The 27,003-nt window shown below is 36.2% G+C and overlaps 2 protein-coding genes across 2 annotated transcripts in view; both read left to right on the forward strand.

Moving 5' to 3' along the window:
* The window catches only part of POLK (DNA polymerase kappa), an 82,407-nt gene extending 58,312 nt beyond the window's left edge, over positions 1–24,095 (forward strand). The window contains 11 exon segments of the mRNA XM_052646301.1: positions 3,405–3,536; positions 6,051–6,204; positions 9,936–10,175; positions 11,334–11,458; positions 11,996–12,162; positions 14,322–14,354; positions 17,792–17,888; positions 20,300–20,471; positions 22,221–23,180; positions 23,736–23,778; positions 24,011–24,095. Coding sequence (XP_052502261.1) covers positions 3,405–3,536; positions 6,051–6,204; positions 9,936–10,175; positions 11,334–11,458; positions 11,996–12,162; positions 14,322–14,354; positions 17,792–17,888; positions 20,300–20,471; positions 22,221–23,180; positions 23,736–23,778; positions 24,011–24,095 — 2,208 coding nt within the window.
* Positions 24,096–26,500: 2,405 nt separating this feature from the next.
* Positions 26,501–27,003, forward strand: part of ANKDD1B (ankyrin repeat and death domain containing 1B) — an 83,437-nt gene continuing 82,934 nt past the window's right edge. The window contains 1 exon segment of the mRNA XM_052646832.1: positions 26,501–26,569. Within this exon segment, the coding sequence (XP_052502792.1) occupies positions 26,501–26,569 (69 nt within the window).

The raw sequence follows: 27,003 nt of genomic DNA on the forward strand, positions 1-27,003 counted from the left end.
CATCAGGGGTTTTTCCAGTGAGTCATTTCTTCCCATCAGGTGGCCAGAGAGAGTACTGGAGTTTCAGCTTCAGCATCAGTCCTTCCAATGAATATTCAGGACTGATTTCCTTTAGGATGGACTGGTTGGATCTCCTTGCAGTCCAAGGGACTCTCAAGAGTCTTCTCCAACACCACAGTTCAAAAGCATCAATTTTTTGGTGCTCAGCTTTCTTTATAGTCCAACTCTCCCATCCATACATGACTACTGGAATAACCACAGCCTTGATTAGAGGGACCTTTGTTGGCAAAGTAATTTTTCTGCTTTTTAATATGCTATCTAGGTTGGTCATAACTTTCCTTCCAAGGAGTAAGTGTCTTTAATTTCATGGCTGCAGTCACCATCTGCAGTGATTTTGGAGCCCAAAGATATAAAGTCTGATACTGTTTCCACTGTTACCCCGTGTATTTCCCATGAAGTGATGGGACCGGATGCCGTGGTCTTTGTTTTCTAAATGTTGAGCTTTAAGCCAACTTTTTCACTCTCTTTTTTCACTTTTATCAAGAGGCTCTTTAGTTCTTCTTCACTTTCTGCCATAAGGGTGGTGTCATCTGCATATCTGAGGTTATTGATATTTCTCCCCGCAATCTTGATTCCAGCTTGTGTTTCTTCCAGCCCAGCGTTTCTCATAATGTACTCTGCATATAAGTTAAATAAGCAGGTGACAATATACAGCCTTGACATACTCCTTTTCCTATTTAGAACCAGTCTGTTGTTCCATGTCCAGTTCTAACTGTTGCTTCCTGACCTAAATACAGATTTCTCAAGAAAATGTTACAAACCTGGTAGATGATAGAGTGACATTTTATCTTTCTGTTGCAAATTATATTTTGCTTAAGTAACTGTTCTAGTTAAAGAGAATTGAAAAATAAAGAAAAAGAAATGTTATTCTAAAGCAGAAATTTGCAAATAATGGCCTACAGGCCAAATCCAGCCTGCTGCCTTATTTTGTAAATAAAATTTTATTGAATACAGCAACGTAAATCAGCTGTATGTATGTGCTTAGGGGCTCAGTTGTGTCCGACCCTGCGACCCCATGGACTGTGTAGATGGACTTTTCCAAGTTAGAGTACTGGAGCGGGTTGCCATTTCCTACTCCAGGGGATCTTCCCAATCCAGGGATTGAACCCACATCTCTTGTGCCTCCTGCATTGGCAGGTGGATTCTTTACCACTGTGGCACCTACTCCAATAAAAGTTTTAAATTTTTTATTGGAGCACTGTCACACCCACTCATTTATTATTGTTTCATTAAAAGAGCAGAGTTAGTAATTGCCGCAGAGACCATATGATCTGCAAAGCCTAAGGTGTTTGAACATTTACAGAAAAAGTTTACCAACACTAGTTTTGGAGTAACATGTTTTATTAATATAAGTACTGTAGCTAAATAGTTCTTTCCATGACTTGAAACCTTTGCATTTCTGTTACTGTGTGGCTTTTCCTTATTGCCACCCTCACCATCGCAGGTGAAAGTGACCAGGATAGCTGTGCGTAGCCAAAAATGTGTTGGGAATTAGAAATAGCAACTGAAATAGATGAGTTTGGTTTAAAAAAAGAAAACACGCAAGAGAAATAAGGAAGATTCTTCCTTGTTCTAACTCTTTTCAATGCCTTCGATAGCTATTAACATGATTCCTGAGTTGTTATTTTATTATGAAACTACAGTCTGTTTGTTCATTATCTCTGCTCCCACAAGTATTTAGGCAACTGACAGTCCTGGTTCTAAAATAATCTTTATAGGAAAGTATACTCACCGTTCCTACAAATCATCAACTAATACTTGAAAAAAAGTATATTCAATGTTATTAAGAATACATATCACCATGTTTTTATGTGAAATTATGCACATGAACCTCTTTAGTACTTAGTGAACATTCATTTGGGCTCATGATTCTGTAATTTGAGCAGAGTACAGTGGGGAGGGTTTGTTTATCCCACTTGGGGTTTGCTAGGACTTTACCTGGAGCTGAAGGATCCCAAATGGCTTCACTAACGTCCCTCCAGCTATGGGCTTTCCCCTCCACATGGTGCTTTCTCCTCCACATGGTCTTATTAAATCCTGTTAATGAGATCTCTGTAATCTAACACGAGATCTTCACGTAGTTGCTGGACCCCACAAAAGCAAAGGTGGAAGCTACAGACTTCTTTATGCCTCGGTTTCAGGACTCATATAATGTCACTCTCTCACATGCCTTTGGTCAAAGCAAGTCACAACACTAGTCTCTTGGTAGGAGGAACTAGAACCCACCTTTTGACAGGAGGAACTGTAAAAGATTGTGACTGTGATTTACAATCCCCCACAAACCTAAAGGTTAAAGGACGTCACATATAAAATTGTTTTTCTACTCTACTGTAGATCTAGCTTTTTTAATATCAATCCCAATAGGTTTCTTCATATTAATATTTAAAGCATTGGTTCGTCTTCCAAGTGCTGTCTGCATTTTCTATTCCAGAATGTTGACCCAGGATTAGCATAGTTTTGATTACTATCAAGATTTTTTAAATGCCACTTGAAAACTATAAATGGCAAATTTATATGATCATTTCTGAACTACCCTTTCATTTGGTAGATTTTGTTTTACATTCTTTGAATTTTCACTTTAGATTCCAAGGATTCCATTTGTGATTAATTCTTTCTAAATGGTACTGTGGCCTACCACATTAGCCTAGATTGTTGCCAGGTATTTTCATCAGCAGGATTTAATAAGTAATGTTTTCCTGTTTACTCTCATAATTGTTAAGTACCATCTCCTAGTTAAAATGTGTTCACCAAAAAAGGTATTCCAGCCTTAAGAAATAAAGCTTAATTTTAAAAGTTCTTTTGTGCTTTAATCATTTCATGTTTGAGACTTAATTTAACTGACCATATATTAGACCATATATTTCTTTTTTTTGTAGATGAAAAATTTCCCAAATCCCAAATAGAGCAAATTCTAAATCCATACTATTATACCATACTATTACTTGATATACTTTTACTTTCTGTAACTTCCATATATAGCTTTATACTACTATAACTTTCATGTAACATCTCCCTCTATCATCTAAACATTTATGTGTACTGTATTACATATATTCATTAAAGCCAATGAAGTTTAGTTGCTTGAAATGTAAGAGAACCTTTTTAATAGCACAGTCTTGCTTTTTACCTCATGTCACATTATAAATATGAGACAGCAGTGGGAGAGGGTCGTGGTACTATACCATGATATGACGAAGGCAAAAGCTTGATTTGAGACAGTGGCCTATAAAAGAAATGTCTTTGAATTGAAAATGCGTATCAGTAATGTGTTTCTTTTGAAAGCATCAATCAATATGTCAATTTTGGTTTGAATGTTTTTCCCCGTGTGGTCCGCTTTCTTTCAGGCTACTTCAAACTACCACGCAAGGAGATTTGGTGTCCGTGCAGCTATGCCAGGATTTATTGCTAAAAGACTCTGCCCACAGCTTATTATAGTGCCCCCAAACTTTGACAAATACCAAGCTGTGAGTAGAGAGGTAAGTCTGCTATCTCATTCCTACTTATAGCCTCTTGTTGATTTCGCGTCATATAGAGAGACAGGTCCAAATACCATAGCACAGCAGAATCTATCCTTAGCTTACCCCTCTAAGTCTCCCTTCTACCACTTCCTCAGCTTCTGTATCGAATATTGAGCTGCATATATGTCCAGACTACACCCTTCTATTTCCCAGTTTTGGGGTTTTTTTTTTGCTTTTCTATGTGTTTTCTCATCTGCATAGAAAATTCTTATCTCCCCAGAAAACCCTGCATTACCATAATTATAACCTAAATTAACTTTAGCTATTTTTCTGTTAATGTGCAATGTACATTTTCTTCTAGAGTCACCTTATATTAATAATCTACAGACTTAATCCCATAACATTAATTCCAAGCTCTTTTCTGAGTAAATTTTTTATCAATGTTTTTTAACAGTGACAAAATTAACTTATTTTGATTAGCTGCTCTCCTGGACCCATAATCTAGTGAAGGTGCTTATGAGCATTTTGATTATGGGGAATAGAAAATAATCAAAGAAAGGTGCTTATGAGCATAATCAAAGAAAAAGGGGAATAGTCTGTTGCTTTGAAGAGGATCTCTGAAAAATAGAGATTTGGTTATTCATGAAAATTGCCTTCAGTGTGATATATGAAAAACTGTCCTTTCCTCTAGTTTTGGTAATAACTGGACCATCATGCCAGTGCTAAAACTTAAGTCAGAAATTGAAATTTTAGTGTACGATGTCAAAATATGTTTAGACTACTGTGGCAAAACGCACTGTGTTAAAGACTGCTGTCTGAATCGAAACACTTAAAAACTGCAGTCTCACACTTATTACCATTTAGTCATGTAAACTGTCTTTAGATTCACTCTTCTTATTTGTGTTCCACCTCATTTCCCCTAGAAATGAAAACTCCCCCAAGTTAAAATGATATTCCACCCCAATTTTTTTTAAGTTTTTAACAATTCTTTCAAAAACCAGTCTGTGGAAGCAAGTGCCTTGCTGCCTGCATCTGCAAAGGTGGTAGGGAAGGGGAGGCACCTTCTCACGGGTTACCGTGTATCTGTTGTTGTTGTTGCTGAGTCCTGTCTGACACTTTTGCAACCCCATAGACTGTAGCCCGCCCGGCTTATCTGCCCATAGGATGTCCCAGGCCAGAATACTGGAGTGGGTTACCATTTCTTTCTCCAGGAAATCTTTCTGACCCAGGGATCAAACCTACGTCTCCTGCATTAGCATGAGGATTCTTTACCACTGAGCCACCTAAGCTTTTAATACTAATAAGTTTGAAAATCCTTCAAAGACTTTTAAGTTCTGCTTTAAGTCAGTAAAACTCCTAACAGCGTAACAATGAGAACCAAATTGTTTTAGTTCCCTTTCGTCATTTACATAAGTTAGAGAAATCTGTCTTCAAATTTGATCAGGATCCAACTAGTTTATTTGCAGATGACAAGTGTGTTCTTATCTGTAAATGAACTATAGTGCAGATTCACTGACAACAAATGCATTAATATTTATGCTTGTTTAAAAGTTTAAGAAAAAGCCATTTTTGTTTTATCCAAAAGAATGGAGTTGCTGTAACTGTTCTACAAGCCTCAGTACTTCATTTTTACTGGAGCCTGTCTATTTTTGTTCTTGAAGAAGTATCTTATGTAAAGGAAGTTAGTGAGTATTCATTGTCTCCAGAGAGCACTTCTCATTCAGAATCATCTTAGTTGGCTGCCAACTACTGACTTTCCAGTCCCATTTTCACGAGAAAGATTCCATCTGAGCACATTGTAAAAATGATTTCTTCTATAAGAACAAAGCTAATTGAGGTACTTTCTGAGTAGAGCTTGGCCAAGTTTTTTGTCACATTTTCTAAAATTACCTTTGATTCAGCTGTTCGTAGTTATATTAAGCAAAATAGCTTTCTTTTAATAAAACATCTAAAAAATTTTCTCATGATAACACAGACAGCTTTAAAACACTAGATGAAACATTACATATTTCAGCAAATATGTTTTTCTAATATATATATTATTTTGGCAACCATTTCCTTTAATTTCAGCTAATACTTCAGTGGTTAAAAAACTTCATAGTTTCATATAATAAAATTATCTTCTATAAAAGGCATTTCTGGAATCATGCAGAGATTCTGATGTCTTTACATATTTCTTTTATTCCAAAATGCAACTCCAGACTTTTCCCCATCATTTAATATAGTCATAGACTTAACGCTATGTTTTTGTCATCTTTTCCATTCTAAATCCTGGTAGCTGTTTTGTTTTCTGAACAGATACATGTATTATTGAGTGAAGTTTTATAGATATAATTAATTGAAGTAGAACTACTTTCTAAAGCAACATAGTACCTTCATGTAAGATTATTCCTTTTTAAAATGAACAAAAAAGGTCATAAAAGGAGAGCAAGCTCCTGTTGTTCCCACTTCTGCTTTTGACCTGCTATAAAATTATGTTGCTTAACTTTTTCCCTGCCTATCAGAATGATATTAAACACGTTCCTTTTGAAGGTTAAGGAAATCCTTACTGATTATGATCCCAATTTTATGGCCATGAGTCTTGATGAAGCCTACCTGAATATAACAAAGCATTTAGAGGAAAGAAAAAATTGGCCTGAGGACAAAAGGAAGTATTTCATCACAGCAGGGAACTCTCTAGAAAACGGTAAGCAATTTATTAGAATGGTCAGACTTTTAAAAAAATCCTTTGGATTAACCAGTTAGCAGGCATAGATGTAGGACTAGATGTCGCTTTATTATGAAAAAGTATTAAAAATGAAAATCAGAAACTTAAATATAAGAGTGGGATTTCTGAGATAAATGTGTCGAATGTCACTTTTAAACCAAACGCAATTCTTAAATCTCTAGACTTTGAGTGTGCAGAGTCCCTACCCAAAGTATTTTCATAGCAGTTTTTTTTTCCTAAGATCTAACCTGACTGAGGGTTGGATTGCATTGAATCTGAGGAGGTTCTCTGTTTAAGGTAGCCTTTGGTTGTGGCTGTTACTAATAGAAAATACACTTAAAAAAAATTTGTCTCAAACATACTAAAACATTGAATGGGATTTTTTTCCCCTTTATTACATAGATTTTCCATAATCTGGTTACTGTGATTACTGTTTTTAACCTTGCCAAAATTAATGATTCTCCAAGTCCCTTCTTTGCCTTAGACCTTATTTTAACTCTTTTTCTATATAATGAAACAGAAGTTTTATGACCCTAAGGGTTTTTTCAAATGGGACCCTTATCATCGATCCAAAACAATGCCAAAAAACACGCAGATAGTACATGTACTCTGTCAACTCTCTGTCTGAGGTGGGATTACTTCAAATGCCAGCGCTGCCCTGGACCCCTGGGCAAAGTTCACCTGGATGCAAAGGTAGAAACAGGGTTTGCCTGAAACCCACAGCCATGTTTCATGTGCACAAGTCATTACCTGCTTCAGAGGGGACAGGCTACCATGATTTGGGGCTCACATCTTAGGAGAAAATTTAATAAGGACATCAAATCATAATTTTATCACCTTGCTTAGAGCTCTAAGGTCTCTCTCTTTAAGGGAAACATTAAACAATATAAGCAGTAAACAGTTTCTGGACGTAGAATCTTGAAGCAAAAGGTGTTTTGCTCTTAGTAGAACTTGTTTGGGGAAGTGACACACAAAGCCTGAGATTGCTTAAAATCGTACTCTATTCCTTAACTTTTCACAAGAGAAAGAAGGGGAACCATTAAATATCCACAGTTACATTGAATCACTCTGTGAGTGTCTCCTATATTCTTGGCGTGCCATGCTCAGTTGTGTCCGACTCTTTGCAGCCCCACGGGCTGTAGCCTGCCAGGCTCCTCTGTCCGTGGCATTTTCCAGATAAGAATACTAGGCTGAGTTGCTATTTCCTACTCCAGGGGACCTTCCGACCCAAGGATCAAACTTGCATCTCTTGCGTCTCCTGCATTGGCAGGCTTATTCTTTACCACTGTGCCACCTGAGAATACCCTATAACAATTACTTTCACAATAAGTTATAAAAAATTATATTGGGGCTAAGATAAGTGTTTTCATTCCCTACTAATGTTCTTTTCATTTACTGTACATCCAAACTCATTATGAGGATGTGAATTTTTAATACCTCTCATTCTTAATATTTATCTATGTACTTTTCTCTTCATATATTTAATATTCTTAGGCAATTTAAATACTTTACTTTTGTTTTCATATCTAAGTCCCTGTGGACTGGCCTTTCAGGCGTATCTGATTTCACATTATGCCAAGAGAAGCTTTCAACAGTGAATTGGAGTCATAGCAGGTGGTTGACATAGATTCCTCTAAAGTCCAAGGCATTTTTCTGTTGTTTGCCCCTTTTCTAAAACGTGCAGTTTTGGAAAAGTATTATTAACTACCATGTCTATATAGAAATAAAATAATAATAATAATTTTATGTTTATTCTCTCTTATAAATCTGGATGGTGCTAGCCAATAAAAAAAAAACTAAAATACTGTACCGAATACTTTTTAGCACTTGCCATCCAGATGGGATCCTTAATCTAGTATTTCAGATTATCAGAAACCTTAATTTTTCACTTTGATCACCTCAGTTATGGGGCTTAAAAGATAGTTCTTTCAGAAAGCAAATGAGAAACCACTTCAGTGGCTGGTTGCAGAGCCAGGCCTCACAGAGAAGTAGATAGATTGAAAAGGTAACTAGACCATTCAGCAGTGACTGAACAAAGAGCCTGAAAACGGCAGGCTTTGCTTTCTGTCGTAGAGCTCCATAGTCAGTGCCTCACGTGAGGATGCTGTGGCAATAGCTTGGGTATGAAGCATGGCAGAAGGAGCTGCAGAAGGGGGCTGTGAACATTCCTTACTCGACCTGCAGGTTTGCCATAGCTCTCTACCTTGACTTCCACACATCTAGGTGGGGAAAAGGGTCCAGGTAGATGCCATTTCAACTGTGCCACAGTCTTAATCCCCTCAGAATTGCTCTGTATTTTAAACCAGATAATGGAAAATGAACTGAAGTACATAAATAACAGCTAATGTATAATTTGAAAATAAGGCTTATTTTGTAGTGGCCTGGGAATTCAGATTTGGAAAATATCTGTGACTTAATTCATATTAATATTTAAAAATTTGATACTAATCAGGGGTCTGTCATATTATTTGCATTATCTGTAAACTCTTTCTGAAAAACCAACTTCATTTTTTAAGTATAATGCATTTGTATGTGCCTTGAAACTAAGAATTTAATCTTTGCTTCTGTATGTACTTTAATTTGGAAAATGTTTATGTGTAAATGAAATTATGAGCTGGAGGGAGTTCCCGGGTGGACTCTTGGTTAGGATTCAGTGCTTTGGCCGCTATGCCCCAGGTTCAATCCCTGATATGGGAACTGAGATCCCACAAGCCACGTGGGGCCACCAAAAATAAAAAAGAATTATGGAATGGATCAGAAAGCTCTATTGTTAATCTTGTATTTATAAACTTTACACTTAAACTGATTTCTTCTCCATTAAGCCCAAAAAGTAAAGTTCATGGATTTGTTCCTGAGGACATTGGTATAGGTTTAAATGTATTTCACAGTTTAAATTCATGAAAAACACAATTTAAAAAAGAAGGTAATTTTAAAAAAAAAGAGGTAATAACCAGATTAGTATTTTTGCTTTACTTTTTAATAATATTAGTTCAGCCTTTGATAATCAAGGCTTCTCACCCTTAAACTTGGATCATTGCTAATCTGATTAGCCCTTAAGAATTTGTATATTTAATGAAGTATAACTTCCAAAAATAATTTCTGTTTATTTCAAATGTGCTGTTAGTAAGAGTGATACTTTATAAAAAAGAAAAGTCAAAATTAAAATCAACATTTGAAAGAATAAAATTCAGATTATTTCAACACTTGGAAAGTTCTTCCATGAATGAAGAAAACGATAAGGTTTTTTTCCCCCAAAAAAATAAAATCTGTCTTTCAGGCATAATTACTCTAGATTGCCTAATGCCTTTTCCTTATTCTTAAATTCTAACTTAAGGTTCTTTTTTCTCCTAGAGATGAGTAAAGGGAGAAAAACTTTTTTTTTTTTTTTTTTTAAGAAAAAAGTACTGTGAATCTAATTCCAACTCTAGTTTTCAACTAATTTTGTTCAAAAATTAGTGATTTTTACCTAAGGAATTTCTTTTTAAACTGTATACGATGGAAATGGGTGATATTCTTTTTAAGAAAAGCTTAGAATCAGTGTTTTCTTTGTTAAACAGTTAAAAATATAAATGATAATGTTTCTGACCTTGGTTCTTAGAAACAAAACTAAATGAGATTTGTTTGTCTTTAAAAAGATTGGCGGAGACATAATTTATGAAGTATGTACTTCTTAGAATGAAGATGAATTACTGTTCTTGTTTACAATTTAGATAAACCAGGAAAGGAAGTTAATAAACTGAGTGAGCATGAAAGATCCATCTCTCCACTCCTTTTTGAAGATAGTCCTCCTGATCTGCAGTCCCCAGGAAATCCTTTCCAAGTGAACTTTGAAGAACCAAAAAATCCTCAAATACACCAAAACTCAATTGTTTTTGGAACATCAGCGGAGGAAGTGGTAAAGGAAATTCGTTTCAGAATCGAGCAGAAAACAACCCTCACGGCCAGTGCAGGTACTTAAAAGGATATTGGTGGTTCTGCTAGTTATAACTTTCAGACTAGCTAATTCAAATGTACTGTTAGTCGTTTCTCGTTATAAAGTGTATAGTTCACAAATTTTACGTGGCCGTTTTTTAATTAACTTCTGACAGTTTGCCTATTTAGAATGCTGTGAACCTATAGATAAATGGGAATTAAGCAGAAACGTCCATGTGTCCAAAGCAAAAACTTACCATAAAGCTCATGTAGCTATCTTTTTCAAAACACAAAATATATTTTAATTGGTTTTGGACATAATACTTTATCAGTTTTCCCTTGGAAGGCTTACAGTACAGAAAAAGGGCCCAGTTGACCGTACAGGATATGGACAAGACAGAAAAAACACCAGCAAGCTGCATAGCAATCTGGGATCATCTGGTAAAGGGAAAAAGAGCCTTCCACATGTCAGTCACTCATGAGGATATCTCTGTGTCTTAGTGTAGAAACAGATACTCGTGAGGACCCTAGATTATTTTAGCAAAGCCATATTATAATTGGGTTAGTCTTTTCTTCCTAGGGCAAAGCTTGAGAATAAGTAATAAATTTTAGAATGATGTGTATAAAAATTGAAATAAACTATTATATTTGAGTATACCTATTTCCAGTTATCTTAATCATTAAGACACCTAGAAATTATAAAACACCTCTCTGAAAAGTGGTTTGCTTTGTGTGCATATAAAGTATGTGCACATTTCATTATCATTGTTTTAAATATACTAGAAACCAGAATCTTTGATTTTTTTTTTCCTTTATGTGGGTAATCTATACAAAAGATCTTTTCAAAGAGAAAGCTTTCATCCTAAATTATATTCTCAATCTTTTCTATAAGACAGACTATATTCCTACTAAATATAGTAGGAAACTAATATTATCACTTAAACTCAAAAGTTAAACTTTAAGATACCATGGAGATTTAAATATTCCTCATTTCTGCTGCCACAGTGACTAATACAGTTTCTTTTCCTGAAACCATAGCAAGCCTTGGGGAGATAGAGAGTAATCAAATGCATTTTTAAAGTAGCATTCCACATAATTTCAGATTTTTGTATTTAATTTTTTTATGTATTGTTATCACATGTTTTAAAATCATACACATCATTTTCTTTGAGTCATTGGAGTGTTCTTCTTTAAAGGCATTGCACCCAATACGATGTTAGCGAAAGTATGCAGTGATAAGAATAAACCAAATGGACAATACCAAATTCTACCTAACAGGCAAGCTGTAATGGACTTCATCAAGGACTTACCCATTAGAAAGGTGAGATTTTATATGACATTTATTCTCTATATATACCCTCTGATTTCTGAAGAAATAGTTAAAGAGGATTAAGAAGTACAAACTTAGAGTTATTTTAAGAAAAAAAGTCGAGTCTATAGTCAATAATGTTATAACTTTCTATGGGGACAGATGGTTACTAGACTCACTGTGGTGATTGTTGAATCACTGTGTTGTACACCTGAAACTAATGGTGTATGTCAACTATAACTTTGATTTTAAAAAATGAAAAGAGAATAAAAAGTCATTTATCCTACCATCCCCTGAGTTTATATGACCACAAAACTCTTTTATAAATGCTTTTTAAAAACTCCATGGAATTTAAAGTTTTAAATTCCCATGTAACACTAGTTTAGGAAATACGGCCACAAATTATTTAAAGCCATTTTCTTGCATGACTTTTGAAACCAGGACATTATTTATACCTTTTATGAGTTATAAAAGGTATGATAAGATTATAATATCAGTTCTTACCTTAATTTTAAAATGTATTAATGATAAATGTTGACTCTCTTCTAGGTTTCTGGAATAGGAAAAGTTACAGAGAAAATGTTAAAGGCCCTTGGAATTATTACTTGTACAGAACTGTACCAACAGAGGGCGTTACTTTCTCTCCTTTTCTCTGAAACATCTTGGCATCATTTCCTTCATATTTCCCTGGGTCTAGGTTCAACACACCTGGCAAGGTATCTGTACCTATAATATAATCATTCTGCTTTTTCTTTATTGTCTGCTGAAATAACAGTTTTCACCATTGAGATAGAGGCTAGGAGGATAACATGTTTTAAATTCTTTTAGGCTCAGCTCAGAATATAATTTTTGAATTAGAGTCTAAAGATTGGATATGAGAGAAAAGGAAATGAGGGATAAAGAGTCCCTCCTAGGTTGTTGGCTCCAGCAACTGGATAGATGGGTAAGAGGAAGGATGGGTGCTTTCTTTTCTGAACCTGCCTTGTTCTTTGTTCAGAACATGAAAATACTGGTGGTCGGATTGTTGAAGAAAGAAAGATGACTTATGCCGCAGAACTCACTCTTTAAGTAAATAGATGTAATGACTACCTGCATTTCTCCTCTTCTCCTGAGTACATTGTGTTAGGCACTGTTCTAGGCACTGGGGATAATAGCAGTAAACAAGATGAAATACTGCCTTCATAAAGTGTGCAGAGTAGTATGGGAAAAAGAAAGTCGCCAAGTGAAGAAAGTAAGGCAGAGTAGAGGCATAGAAATTGACTTGTGAGGGTAAGAGGCGGTGCTGGCTGTAGTCCTCCAGTGGTGGAGGTCTGAAGGGGCCAGCCAGGCAAAGACCTCGGAGAAGAGGAAACAACTAGAGGAGAAGCCCTGTGTTTTCTCCCTGCTGCTCTTTCCTCCCGGTCTTAAAAAGAAGAATCCCAGAGCTAAAAGGGTACACTGTTCAGGGTGGGTGAAAAGAAGGCACTAAACAAAAATGAGAATTAACACTAAAGTAAACTAAAAGACCCTGAAGGCGGGAGGAGAAGGGGATGACAGAGGATGAGATGGCTGGATGGCATCACCAACTCAATGGACATGAGTTTGGGTGAACTCTGGGAGTTGGTGATGGACAGGGAGGCCTGGCGTGCTGCAGTTCGTGGGGTGACAAAGAGTCGGACACAACTGAGTGACTGGACTGAAACTAAAAGATTACTGAGGAGGTGTATAAAATGTTTGGTTCATCAGTTAAATCTGTTAAATCTTACAGAGATTGCAAGGCCTATGCTGTTGCTTTTCTCATCTTCCTGTGCTCCTCATTCTTTCGAATCCAGGTAGCTGACTTTGATCCTGAGTGGATGTAACGAAAGATAAGAGAAGGACATCACAGTACTATAAATAATCCAGTATTTGAAGACTTTGGAAAATAAAACTGTCTTCTTTTTTCCAAAAATTACCCTCTTTTTATTTCCATAGTGCTTGAAAACTATATAGTTTTTAACATAACATAGCAGACATTAACCAGTGGCAGAGATGTAGATAATGCTTTTAAGTGAAACTCGTGGGTAATTTGAAATCATATAAAACAGCAAACCTACTTTCCTTTCTATCCACATTCTCTGTTTCCCTGGTTTGCTTTATTTCTTTAATCTCTTGTGCTTCTTACTTTCGAATCTGTTCTCTATTTATTTCTGCATTTGTTTTCCTCCACCAAGATAGAAGTTTCTTAAAGGCAGTCACTTGGTCTGTTGTGTTCTTTATTGTATCTCCAAGGCCTAGAACAGTACTCGATTCATAATTGGTTCATGAACTATTTGGAAAATGAATACTCTATGTGTCATTTCAGCTTTTTGCTTTTAACTAGTCCTGTCAGAGCAGCTAGAATCCAACCTAACTAGGTGGTTCAGATCCCCAGTCATCATCCTACTGCCATAGAGCACGTTTTGACCGAGCTTCTACAGAGTGGTCTAAGTAATAAATAGGCTAGTATTGATGTGTCCTACGCCAAAAACTAGATAATCAAACTGTTCAAAATTCAATTATATCTTGTAACTGAAAGCCATTATGCTACCACATTCTGTTGATTTTATCAGTTGTGAGTTTCAATATTCAAGTTTTTAATAGAAACAATTTATAATATCCTGTTTGCAGATGTGTTCTTTGATAGATATAGACTTGATCCATCACACATGTAATTCTATTAGCTTACCTATCGACATTCTTTGGTGATAGTTTTTAGATTAAAAAATTCACTGTATTTAATGATGTATAACTTTTAATCCAAAATATTATTGAGATCTGTAAAGGGTAGCTGATCTTACATCATTTTGGTTGACTAAAAGGAACTCAGTGTTGTTTGGAAAGCAAATAAAAGTCTTTTTATTTTTTTCATTTCAAGGGATGGAGAGAGGAAAAGCATGAGTGTTGAGAGGTAATGTTTTATTACTAATTATTCATAATTTGTATAAATTTAAACTAATTTTTAATAAAATATAACTGAAATTTTAAAAATCTACTTGTAAACCAGATAACAATTTTTAGCACTTGACACCCCTAAAGTAAATATTCTAGTACAATGCTTTATTATTTTTGCTTGCCATGCTCTCAATAGGAAAAAAAAAATTTAACTGAAGTTTTTTTTTAATGTTAGTTTTCTTCCTATTCAATGAAAACCAAGAACTTTAGGATTCCAAATCTTAATTTCTAGGTTTGTTTATAAGAAAAATAATACTTAGTAGTTAATTTAAGATATGATAACGGAAGTTCTTCCTGAAGTTCTTCAAATACTGGTAAATGACTGAAGGCACCAAATAGTAAGATCCTGATGAAGGAGAGCTTAGAGGTGATCTCATTCAGTGGTTTACAATCCTGTTTGGAAGTCAGATGAAATCTTGATGGAACCTTATTGTCTTGGGATATAAGTCATTGTCTGAGAAGTCTCTCACTTATCTCCTCAAGGAACCACAGTCCCCACTAAGACATTTAAGAACCTCGAACCGAGACATCTGTGGTGGTCCAGCGGTTAAGGGTCTGCCTGCCGGGCAGGGGACATGGGTTCCATCCCTCGTTGGGGGAGCTAATATCCCCCATGCCACAGAGCAGCTAAGCCCATGCTCTGCCACTACAGAACCTGCACTGCAGCTCCTGAAGCCTGAGAGCCTAGAGCCTGTGCTCTGCAACAAGCGAAGCCACCGCAGTGAGAAGCGCACGCACCGCAGCTAGAGAGTGGCCCCCACTCGCTGCAGCTAGAGAAAGCCTGCACACAGCAACAGCACAGCAAAAAAAAGAACCTTGGGCCTACTCTAAGGTTGTGTCCATTTTGCACATGTATAATGTGTGATCAGAAAACCTGAATAACTTTTCTAAAACAACGCCCTCTGTAAATGACTTGATAAAAATTGCTGTTTCAGGCTGTGATTTACATAAGAGCAATCAAAGGAAAGGACTCCCCTGGTGGCTCAGCGGTAAAGAATCATCCTGCATTGCAGGACATAAGAGATACAAGTTCAATCCCTGAGTTGGGAAGATTCCCTGGAATAAGGCATGGCAACCCACTCCAGTATTCTTGCCTGGAGAATCCTATGGACAATGGAGCTGGCAGGCTCCAGTCCATTGGGCCACTAAGGACAGACATGACTGAAGCTACTCAGCACGCACGCACGCACATATGCAACCAAAGGAAAAGAGGGGGGAAAGCTTCAAATGTGAGAGATCGTTGTCCTATTTCCTATTTAATGATTTTTTCCCTCCTATTTTGTCTTCTATTTTGTTATTGAGAACATTGCTTGCTGTATAAGAATATTAACTAATATTACTATTTCTTAAGAAGGGGACAGCAAACCAATAAGAAAAAATGAACAGAGATCCAATTAGTTAGTGGAAGAGAAGGTACAAATGGCTTTACAAACATGTGAAAATAATCCCAGTCTCTTATTTAAGAAGCACAGATTAAAAATTATCTGAGATAGCATTTTTCATTAATCAAGCTGGCAAAGAACACACTCCATTGGCAAAACTATGTGAGTGAAAAAGGTGTTAAGCTCTAAAGGAGAGTGTGCTAGTTGCTAATTAGTGGTTCGGAAGGTCAGAAGTCCTAAAATTAAAGTGTCAGCAGAGTTGCATTCCCTCTAGAGGCTCCAGAGCAGAATCCATTTCCTTACCAAAAGCTTCTAGAGGCCACTTGCATTCCTTGGCTCATGGCACCGTTCTCCATCTTCAGATCCCACAATTTTGTCTTTCTTTGACTCTTACCCTCCTACCTCATAAGGAACCGAGGGATTACACTGAACCTACCTAGATAATCGAGGATCATCACCCCCATTTTGATTTAGCCACATGTGTAAAATTCCTTTCACCATGTAAAGTACTAGATTCTGAGAGATTAGGATTTAGACATCTTTTGGGACCATTATTTTGCCTACCACAGGGAGCAAGTGATTTTGTCTATCAAGATATAGATACTCATGTACTTTGATCCCACTATTCTCTTCATCTAGAGATTCATTCCACAGGTGTCATTACATGTCATTTTATACATATACAAGGTGGTGAATTGCATTTTTTTTATAATAGCAAAAGGTTGGAAATAACCTAAGTTTCTACAAATAGAGGATTGGTTAAATGATCTTACATATTTAAATTAGGATATCATGCTGCCCTATAAAGGGCTTCCCTGGTAGCTCAGCTGGTAAAGAATCTGCCTGCAATGCAGGAGACCCCAGTTCAATTCCTGGGTCGGGAAGATCCCCTGGAGAAGGGATAGGCTACCCACTCCAGTATTCTTGGGCTTCCCTGGTGGCTCAGCTGGTAAAGAATCTGCCTGCAATTCAGGAAACCTGGGTTCGATCCCAGGGTCAGGAAGGTCCCCTGGAGGAGGGCATGGCAACCCTCTCCAGTATTCACCTGGAGAATCCCTAAGGACAGAGGAGCCTGGCGGGCTGCAGTCCACGGGGTCGCAAAGGGTTGGACACAACTGAGCGACTAAGCACAGCACAGCACAGCTGCCATATAAAAATGAGGAAATTATTTACTTATAGGGAACTCACCAGGATGAATGAGAAAAGTAAAGTAAACAGTGTCTGATATTTTACTATTTATATAGGGGAAGTGTTTGCTTGTTTATAAAAGTATAACATACTTTTTATATGCATACAGTATTCTAGATGAACAAACAATAAATAGGAAGCTGGCAATGTTGGTTGCCACTGGGAAGGAGAACTGGATTGCTGTGAGCAACTGGGTTAGAAGAGGTACTTTTCACTAAATGACTCTTTAGGGTTTGCTCAGGGTTGTTTACTGGTTATCCTGCTCTTTTTAGTGTCTTCCTCTTTTTCCTTAATATGACCTTCAACACCCTTGTGCAAATGAACTCACAAGTTCTACATTTAATCTTACCAGCCCATTTCCAATTGTCTATTAAACAACTTTATATAGGGGCCATGAACCAACCCCGTAAATCTACTTGAAGATAATTCTCTTCAGACAATATTCATGCAATAATTGGAATGATGTTCTCATTTGTACTTTCTTAAGACAGTCCTCTGTAACAAAGTCTGTATACCTATATATCCTAATGTTTTGTAAGTTCTTGGGGCATTATCCTTATATGTTGGTGACTTTAATCATCTTTTAAAAATATTATAGAGAACAAATGTACCTTTGCTAATCAGTTTAGCTATAAATAATCTCCCATTATTTAGGAAGATCTTGAATATTTTTACTTAATTATATCTTAGTGTATCTGAAAACTTTATTCAGTACTATAGAAAATGTATCTTAATTCTAGGTCATTTGCATGTACTATATAATTTCTAAATTATCCTGAATTGTAGTTTACTTTGTGCACCCAAATCATTCTTGTCTTTGTAGGACATTCAGTGAGATAAGTAAAGCAGAAGAACAGTACAGCTTGTGCCAAGAACTTTGCAGTGAACTTGCTCAAGATCTGCAGAAAAAGGGACTTAAGGTACTTTATTTTTATGTGGAATTCTTAGTTTTCTAAATTTTTAATAATAAAAAGCAACCTTAAACTGAGTTAGATTTTGCATTTAAAAACAAATTCAGTTCAGTTCAGTTCAGTCGCTCAGTCGTGTCCGACTCTTTGCAACCCCATGAATTGCAGCACGCCAGGCCTCCTTGTCCATCACCAACTCCCGGAGTTCACTCAAACTCACATCCATCGACTAGGTGATGCCATTGAGCCATCTCATCTTCCGTCGTCCCCTTCTCCTCCTGCCCCCAATCCCTCCCAGCATCAGAGTCTTTCCCAATGAGTCAACTCTTCGTATGAGGTGGCCAAAGTATTGGAGTTTCAGCCTCAGCATTAGTCCTTCCAATGAACACCCAGGACTGATCTCCTTTAGAATGGACTGGTTCAATCTCCTTGCAGTCCAAGAGACTCTCAAGAATCTTCTCCAACACCACAGTTCAAAAGCATTAATTCTTCGGCACTCAGCTTTCTTCACAGTCCAACTCTCACATCCATACATGACCACTCGAAAAACCATAGCCTTGACTAGATGGACCTTTGTTGGCAAAGTAATGTCTCTGCTTTTGAATATGCGGTCTAGGTTGGTCATAACTTTCCTTCCAAGGAGTAAGCGTCTTTTAATTTCATGGCTGCAGTCACCATCTGCAGTGATTTTGGAGCCCAAAAAAATAAAGTCTGACAGTGTTTCCACTGTTTCCCCATCTATTTCCCATGAAGTGATGGGACCAGATGCCATGGTCTTCATTTTCTAAATGTTGAGCTTTAAGCCAACTTTTTCACTCTTCTCTTTCACTTTCATCAAGAAGCTCTGTAGTTCTTCTTCACTTTCTGCCAAAAGGGTGGTGTCATCTGCATATATGAGGTTATTGATATTTCTCCCAGAAATCTTGATTCCAGCTTGTGTTTCTTCCAGTCCAGCGTTTCTCATGATGTACTCTGCAGAGAAGTTAAATCAGCAGGGTGACAATATACAGCCTTGATATACTCCTTTTCCTATTTGGAACCAGTCTTTTGTTCCATGTCCAGTTCTAACTTGCTTCCTGACCTGCATACAGATTTCTCAAGAGGCAGGTCAGGTGGTCTGGTATTCCCATCTCTTTCAGAATTTTCCACAGTTTCTTGTGATCCACACAGTCAAAGGCTTTGGCATAGTCAATAAAGCAGAAATAGATGTTTTTCTGGAACTCTCTTGCTTTTTCCATGATCCAGCGGATGTTGGCAATTTGATCTCTGGTTCCTCTGCCTTTCCTAAAACCAGCTTGAACATCAGGAAGTTCACGGTTCACATATTGCTGAAGCCTGGCTTGAAGAATTTGGAGCATTACTTTACTAGCGTGTGAGATGAGTGCGGTTGTGCAGTAGTTTGAGGATTCTTTGGCATTGCCTTTCTTTGGGATTGGAATCAAAAGAGTTCTTATCCTCAGTAGAGACAAATTGAATTCTGACCCTTAACTGAAACCTGTGATGAGGTCATTTTATGAGGAGCAACTTACAAGGCTGGAGTGACTACAATATATTTCCAGAGGAGTTTATATTACGTTGGGAGTACATTTGAATAAGTTCAAAATCAGAGTTATATTGGCACTAAACAATAAGGCAAAGAGAAGGATTTCTCTAGAACTGTACTTTTTAAAATGCCTTTCCAATTATCGTTTAATGTCACAGTCAGGTAGACAGTGACTTAGTGGAACAGGCATTTTGTTTCAAGGCCTTATCCAGGTTGCTTAATACATTGAGAACAAAACCTGGAAGTCTTTGAACTTTGTGTTTTATAATATTCACTCACAACGACCTATGTTTAGTATTTTTCCAACACTCTCAAAACAGAGGTGGAGTTATTACAAAGTGTAATACAAACGCATTAAAAAGTTAATACAAAGAAAGGGCCATCTGATGAATATTTTCTTATAATTCTTCTCTATTATACCTTAAGTATAAAGAGAGTTCTTTTTAAAAAAAATTTAAATGAACTTTTAATTTTAGAATCATTTCAGATTTATAAAATAGTTACAAAGAAAATATAGAGACTTCCAGTTTACCCAGTTTCCCTCATTGTTAACATCTTATATTATCATAGTGTACGTTTCTACAGTACAGAATAAAGTTAACAGAAATGACCAGTTAACTTTGCCCTTTATATAAAAGTCTTTCATAAAAAATCAGGTGGGGAGGAAAGTAATAATTACTGACTAAAATGGGATTTTTAGATTACTTATGGATTTTATTAATTCTTTATGACTATATTTATTATCATGTTTTGTAAATAATTGATTATACTTCCATACTCTCTGTACATAAGAGACCTTTCTGAATTTTTCTAACATGTAAAGAACTTTTTTTCTAGAAGTTAAAGAGCTATATAAAATAATGTATTCTGTTTGTTACAGGGTAGAACTGTTACCATTAAGCTAAAGAATGTGAATTTTGAAGTAAAAACTCGTGCCTCTACAGTTTCAGCTGTTGTGTCAACTGCAGAAGAAATATTTGTTATAGCTAAAGAACTGCTAAGAACAGAAATTGATGCTGATTTTCCACATCCCTTGAGATTAAGACTTATGGGTATAACTTTTACTGTTTTTCGTTAAAATCTGCAAGACATTTCCAAAGAGTCAATTTAAGAAGTAGTCTCACCTCCGTTTCACTTCTTGGACCCATTCAGGGAGTTGTATTTCTTCTACTTCCGTTTTGCTTGATACTTAGAACCTGATGCATGTGAAGCCATGATCACTAGTTTAATTCCTGTAAGAATCAGTTAGAGTCATTCTTTTCCTTCAATACTTACTGAAATCCTTGGGGTTAGGCATTTTTCAAAATTTTAAACTTCAAATTTTAGAAAGCAAATTCAGTACAGGTTGAGTATATTGTGTAATACTCTTTTGGGATCTGAGGCAGCACTTTATGATCAAACATTTTATTATTTCTGTAGCAAAACAAAAAATATTCACACTGAGTTGTAAAGACTCTAAATAGCTTCACATCAATCTTGTCATCAGTTACCATTTGTTGCTGACAATTTTCAGAGCTTTTAGATTTCAGAATTACAGAGAAAGGATTGTGGCACTATAAAACCACATTTCTATCCATCATGGGGTAAAAAAGACAAACAAACCACGTTTCCAAAGTGAACAAGTGAGAGAATGTTTAGGGATAAGCACTCCAGATGCCAACTTTACTGCTAAGAATGGGGGTCATCAGCCATACTTTCACATATGAAAGATAGCACACATGGAAGTCAGTTTGAATATAGTATGTTAACTAAAAAAGCTAAAGAGTAGATGTTAATAGCAGCTTTATTTATAATTACCAAAACTTGGAAGCAACCAAGATAGTAGGTGAATGGAGATTGTGGTACATCCAGACAACAGAATATTATTCAGCACATAAAAGAAGTGATCTATTGGGATAGAGGATGGGGGAGAATAGAAGAAAGGTAATGAGCTGTCAAATGATGAAAAGACATGGAGGAAACTTAAATGTATATTTTTAACTTAAAGAACCAATGTGAAAGGCTATAATGCTGTATGATTCCAATATAGGAAATTCAAAACTTTCAAAAATTTCCAATATAGGATAAAGCAAAATGGTAGAGATCTGAAAAGATCAATGGTTGTCAAGGGTGGGGTGGGGGGGAATAGGCAGAGCACAGAGGATTTCTAGGGCAGAGAAACTATTCTGTATGGTGCTATAATGGTGGACACGTGTCATTATACCTTTGTTAAAATCCAGACTGTACAACACCAAGAGTGAACTGTGATGTAAACTGTGGACTATGAATAATAATGTCATCTCAGTGTAGGTTCATTGGTTGTAACAGCTGTTCCACTCTGGTGGAAGATGTTGATTGTGGAGGAGTTTGTGCATGTGTGGACGCAGGGTATATATGAGAACTCTCTGTACTTTATATTCAACTTTGCTGAGAACCTAAAATTATTCTAAAACATAGAGCCTATTGCAAAAAAGGAGCTAAAGAATCAAAGCAATAGACTCCAACTAGCTACTCGGCATTTAATGGTATCATGAGTCACATATTAATGGAAAGACCTATATATGTATATAACCATGCTAACTGCAATAGATACTTACTATTTAGCATACCCAGCATTATAAAGAGAGTAAATTTCTATTCATAATACCACCTTTGGAAAAGTATCCTTTAATTCAGAGAATATGCAGTATTGCTCATTATTTTTGGCTAAACAGGCTTTTTAATGAGTGTCACAATACTATTACGCAAAATGTCTTTATGCTTTACAGTTGAGTTGGTTTTGTTGAATTGGAAATGGATTAATTATGGTTGGTTTAATTTAGGGGTGCGGCTCTCTGGTTTTCCCAATGAAGAGGAGAAGAAACACCAACAAAGGAGCATTATTGGCTTCTTACAGCCTGGAAACCAAGCCCTTCCAGCTACCGGGTGTATACTAGAGAAAACTGACAAAGATCAGTTTCTAAAACCTGCACAAATGTCTCATAAGAAGAGTTTCTTTGATAAAAAACGATCTGAAAGGAAAGCAAGCCCTCAAGACACATTTACATGTGAAACCATAAATAAACAAAGTTTGCAAACATCACAGTCATTCCAAGTTTTAAACAAGAAGATGAGTGAGAATTTAGAAACAGTGGAGAAATCACATAACTGTCAGACATTTATCTGTCCTGTTTGCTTTAGGGAGCAAGGAAGCATCAGTCTGGAAGCCTTCAATAAACATGTAGATGCATGTCTTGATGGACCTTCCATCAGTGGAAACTCCAAAATGTCCTCGTGTTCCCACGCTTCCTCTACAGAAGTAAATGAGAAAGAAAGTGTATGTGATTCTGTTTCTCCCTGTGAGAAGCAGGGTTATGAAACCCACCAGAAGAATACAGAGATCACGTCAGTAGATCCTGTAGAGATGGTAGAGACTACCAGTAAACCATCAAATACAGAAGATACAAGTGCTTTAAGTAATAAGCCCAGCGAAGAGGAATGTTCTGGTCTTTCGAGCAAATCATTTAATATGGAACACTGTCCTCAGAATTCTTGTACTGTTTCATTGGAAAATGAAGATGTTGGGTCATTAAGAAGGCAAGAATCCCCCCAACCTAATTTATATGAAGTAATCAGTGACCAAGTTCTAGTTTGTCCTGTTTGTAACCTAGAACAAAAGACTTCAGATCTTACCGTATTCAATGTGCATGTAGATGTTTGCTTAAATAAAGGCATTATCCAGGAACTGAGAAAGGATAAGATTAATCCGTGTAACAAACCCGAAGAAAGCACCAAAAGTACTGGTGAGTTTATGGGGTTTTTTTAAGAGCTTGATTTTCTAGGAATGTTTTATTAAAATTCAGATTGCTATTAAATCTAAAACATATACCTTTAAAGGGATAGTTTGTGTATGTTGCCACTTAGGAAAATGTTAGTTACCTTACTTACCATGGGCTAGAATTAGCTGAAGCCATTAGATTTGAAATTTGGGGAAATCTTTGGTTTAGGCTTGACTTAGCACAGAGTGAACTTAAAGGTTTAGGGAACTGAGTGATCTAATCCGAAAAGAAACTCCTTCAGAGAACGTTTGCCAAGGCACAGTGGTAAATTAACTATAATTATATGGCCAGAAATCCTCCTTAACTTGTTTCCTGGTAGTTCTGACTCTGACCCAGCTTCCAAATTAGCTGCAATGCTAATGAAATAAGTAAATTACAAAGAAATTCTTTATAAATTCAAACTATGTAGTCCTAAAGAGATTTTTATTATCTTTAATCAGTTAACTTTAACTCTTTAAATCTTTAGGAACCGTTTTTACTATTTCATGTTATTCATTATGCGTTATCTTCCCTCTAAAGATAACTCAGGCAAAGTGCAGAAGACTGGAAACAAAGCAAAAAGGTATGGCTAATTTGAGTTTTAATAAAGCTGGCCAAGAAATTGCTATATTTTGAAGTCTGATTTTTAGGAAATGTTAAAATTTGCTTGTATAAATCATTAAGTAAAAGTTTTAAAACCAGTTATTTGCATAAGCAATTTAAAAAAATCTCTTCATGGGTTTGACTTTGTGCTTCTCTGTTGTTGTTATTGTTCTTCTTCGTGCATTTTAATCACGTGCTCTGTTTTATTCCAGGCCAGGATCGCTGACAAAGTACTCAGCATCAAAGAAAACAAAACCGAACAACCCCAGACACACTCTTGATATATTTTTTAAATGAATGTTGAACATTTTATCCATTTTTGATTGAAACTTGTTATTTTATAATAACTGGATTCAAGCTTACAGATTCATTTAGTGAAAAGCAAGTACAATAATCCCTTTGTATAAATTTGGAATATATACTAATTTACTTCTGTATACTTCTTTTGATAACAATGAGAATTTCACTTTCAGTTATACTTCAGTTAGATAATTCTGTTAGAGATAATTTTAAAATGAAAAGTTGGGAATGAGATCAGGAAGTGATTTCTTTATTATGTTTTATAGTGAATATAAAAACATAAGGGCTTTCAGAGGTTCAGGTAAAACTGTCATAGCATAAGAAGTTTTTAGCACTTAAACACTTTGTTGGCACTGGATGCTCTGTTTGATCTTAGTATCTTCAACAACTTTGAATAATTATTTTTAGCTCCTAGTATCTTCAGATACCTCATGAGAATTCGTTACTAATATTTATCATAAGTTCTATGAAGAGTATTAGCTTAGCAGAGTTAGCCTGCATGCTTTTGTTACCTTCAGGAAAATAATATCACAGTATTATTTTCTGTGTTAAAAGAACTTTTGTTTAAAATATGCTTATTCATTTTATTTTTTTAATTTAAAATTTCTTTATCCAATGATAAGCACTTATTCACTTTAAAAAATATTTAAGATTCAAGGTCATTATTTTATCAAGGACTTTTAAATGGCAATATTTCATTTCTTGGCAGTTGTATTTGTACTTTACACAGATCTGTAAAAAAAAGAATTAATTGTACACTCTATTTTTATCATGATCTTCTAGAGAAGAATGTGCAGTTCAAAAGATTAATGTGTTTTAAACACCTCATTTATCTTAGTTCTATTTCTATCATGATTTATTAATATTCGTGAAAGAAGACAGCTTAACAATTGTTAGCTTAAGTAGTTGCTCCAAATGCTGTCATGGTATCAAGAGTTTTTATGAGAAATAAAACAATTATTTAATAGAAACATACAAATGGGACCCACTGTCTATTTCTGCTTTAAGGAACTGAATCTTTTATTCTCATATTTTTGTTTCTTCTTTTCATATTTTATAGCTCATTACCTAATTGTATAAAGACACAATGTTTTAGGAATAGTGTAAATGAGGATCTCACACCACCTTTGGCCAAAGTGGTAATTTGACTTTAAATAACTAGATAGTTTAAAATTAGGCTTAGTGTTTATTAGAATACCAATTTCATGCCTAATATTATTGTATGCTATGATGAATATCTAGTTATAGAACTGTGATTCTTGATCATGTGATTTACTTACATTAATTCTCTACAAAATTAAGTTCAATGAAGCACTGATTTATTGTATTGAAAAGTAAATAACACCATATTCTTTTCTATTTTAAGTTTATTTTTATTGATTTTTCAACATTAGAGTAAATACTAAATTATTTTCATTTAGATTGTTCATTTAATGAAATGTTATCATTTAGTAATATTTAATAAAAATTTCAAATGAAACTTTAAATGTTTAATTTTTTAGCCATAGAAATGGTTTCCTTACTTTTCCACTCTTTTCCTACCTCTGTTACTTTCAGTCTTATTTTCTTTGCCTAGAATTTTCTCCACATCCTTTTCTGTTTTATCTAATAATCCAACTCATTTTACTATAATTTTGTTTGGGGGACATTAAAAAAAACACAGCAAAACCACAAAGAATAAGCACCTATAATCTTACCTATGTGGAGGGTGACAATATAGGGAGCCACTTGGGAGAACACATTTGCAACACATATAATTTACAGAATACTAGTATTCAGAATGTATATAATCCAGAATACAGAAAAGATTCCTATGAATCAGTAAGAAGAAGACAACCAATAGACATTTGGTCAAAAGCCTTTAAATGGCACTTTACATAGAAATCCAGATGTCCAAGAAACATGAAAACATCCTCAGCCATTTTAGTAATGGGGAAATGGGGGAAAAAAAACCTCAAAGAGACATTATAGCATCTCTCCCAGATTCGTAAGAATGAAAGGGTCTAATGGTTGTTTTGGTGATGATGTGGAGCAATATGAACTCCTTGAAAAAAGTATTTAATTATGTATATGGCTGCGCCGGATCTTAGTTGCAGCACTCAGGATCTCAGTCTTCGTTGCGGCACGTGGAATCTTTATTTGCTGCAAGCGTGTAGGCTCTAGTTCCCTGGCCAAAGAGGGAAGCCAGGCCCGCTGTGTTAGGAGCTCGGAGTCGGGGCCGCTGGACCACCAGGGAAGTCCCTGTGAGCTCTTACTCTGAAAACAACCTCTTTGGAAAACAGTCGGCCCTTCCGTGGTAACTCTGGAGATGTTTGTACTCGATGTGTAGCTGCACTCCTGTACATATGCTGGTTGTCTTCCATGTGCCCTCCTGATTGATTCTGTGCCCTTCAGCCTGCGCTATGTCCAGCGAAGCGTCATGGCAGCAAGAAGCCACTGCACAAGGTTTCAAGGGAGAACGAGGAGGTTGGGTATTGCTTCTCTCATATAGCTTTCCGAAGCTGGTCAAGTCCCTTGAACAAAGGTCACAACCTCTTCATATCTTCATATGTCATTCTCTGCTCTCTCCCTCTCCAGGCTCTGACAATCCTTTCCTTACCCTCACCCTTTTACCCTACAAGGTGGCAACAGAGTCTTGCCCTTAGGAGCCCTCCAGGTGCTGCCCTGTCTTTTGTGCTTTCCTCACACCCTGCCCAGGTGGTGCTAGTGGTAAAGAACCCGCCTGCCAATGCAGAGAAATAAGAGATGCAGTTGGATCCCTGGGTTGGGAAGACCCCCTGAAGGAGGTCATGGCAACCCACTCCAGTATTTTTGCCTGGAGAATCCCATGGACAGAGGAGCCTGGCGGGCTATAGTCCATGGGGTCACAAAGAGTCGGACACAACTGAAGCGACAGCACAGCACG

This window comes from Budorcas taxicolor, chromosome 10, assembly GCF_023091745.1.
Source record: "Budorcas taxicolor isolate Tak-1 chromosome 10, Takin1.1, whole genome shotgun sequence".
Classification (NCBI taxonomy): domain Eukaryota; kingdom Metazoa; phylum Chordata; class Mammalia; order Artiodactyla; family Bovidae; genus Budorcas; species Budorcas taxicolor.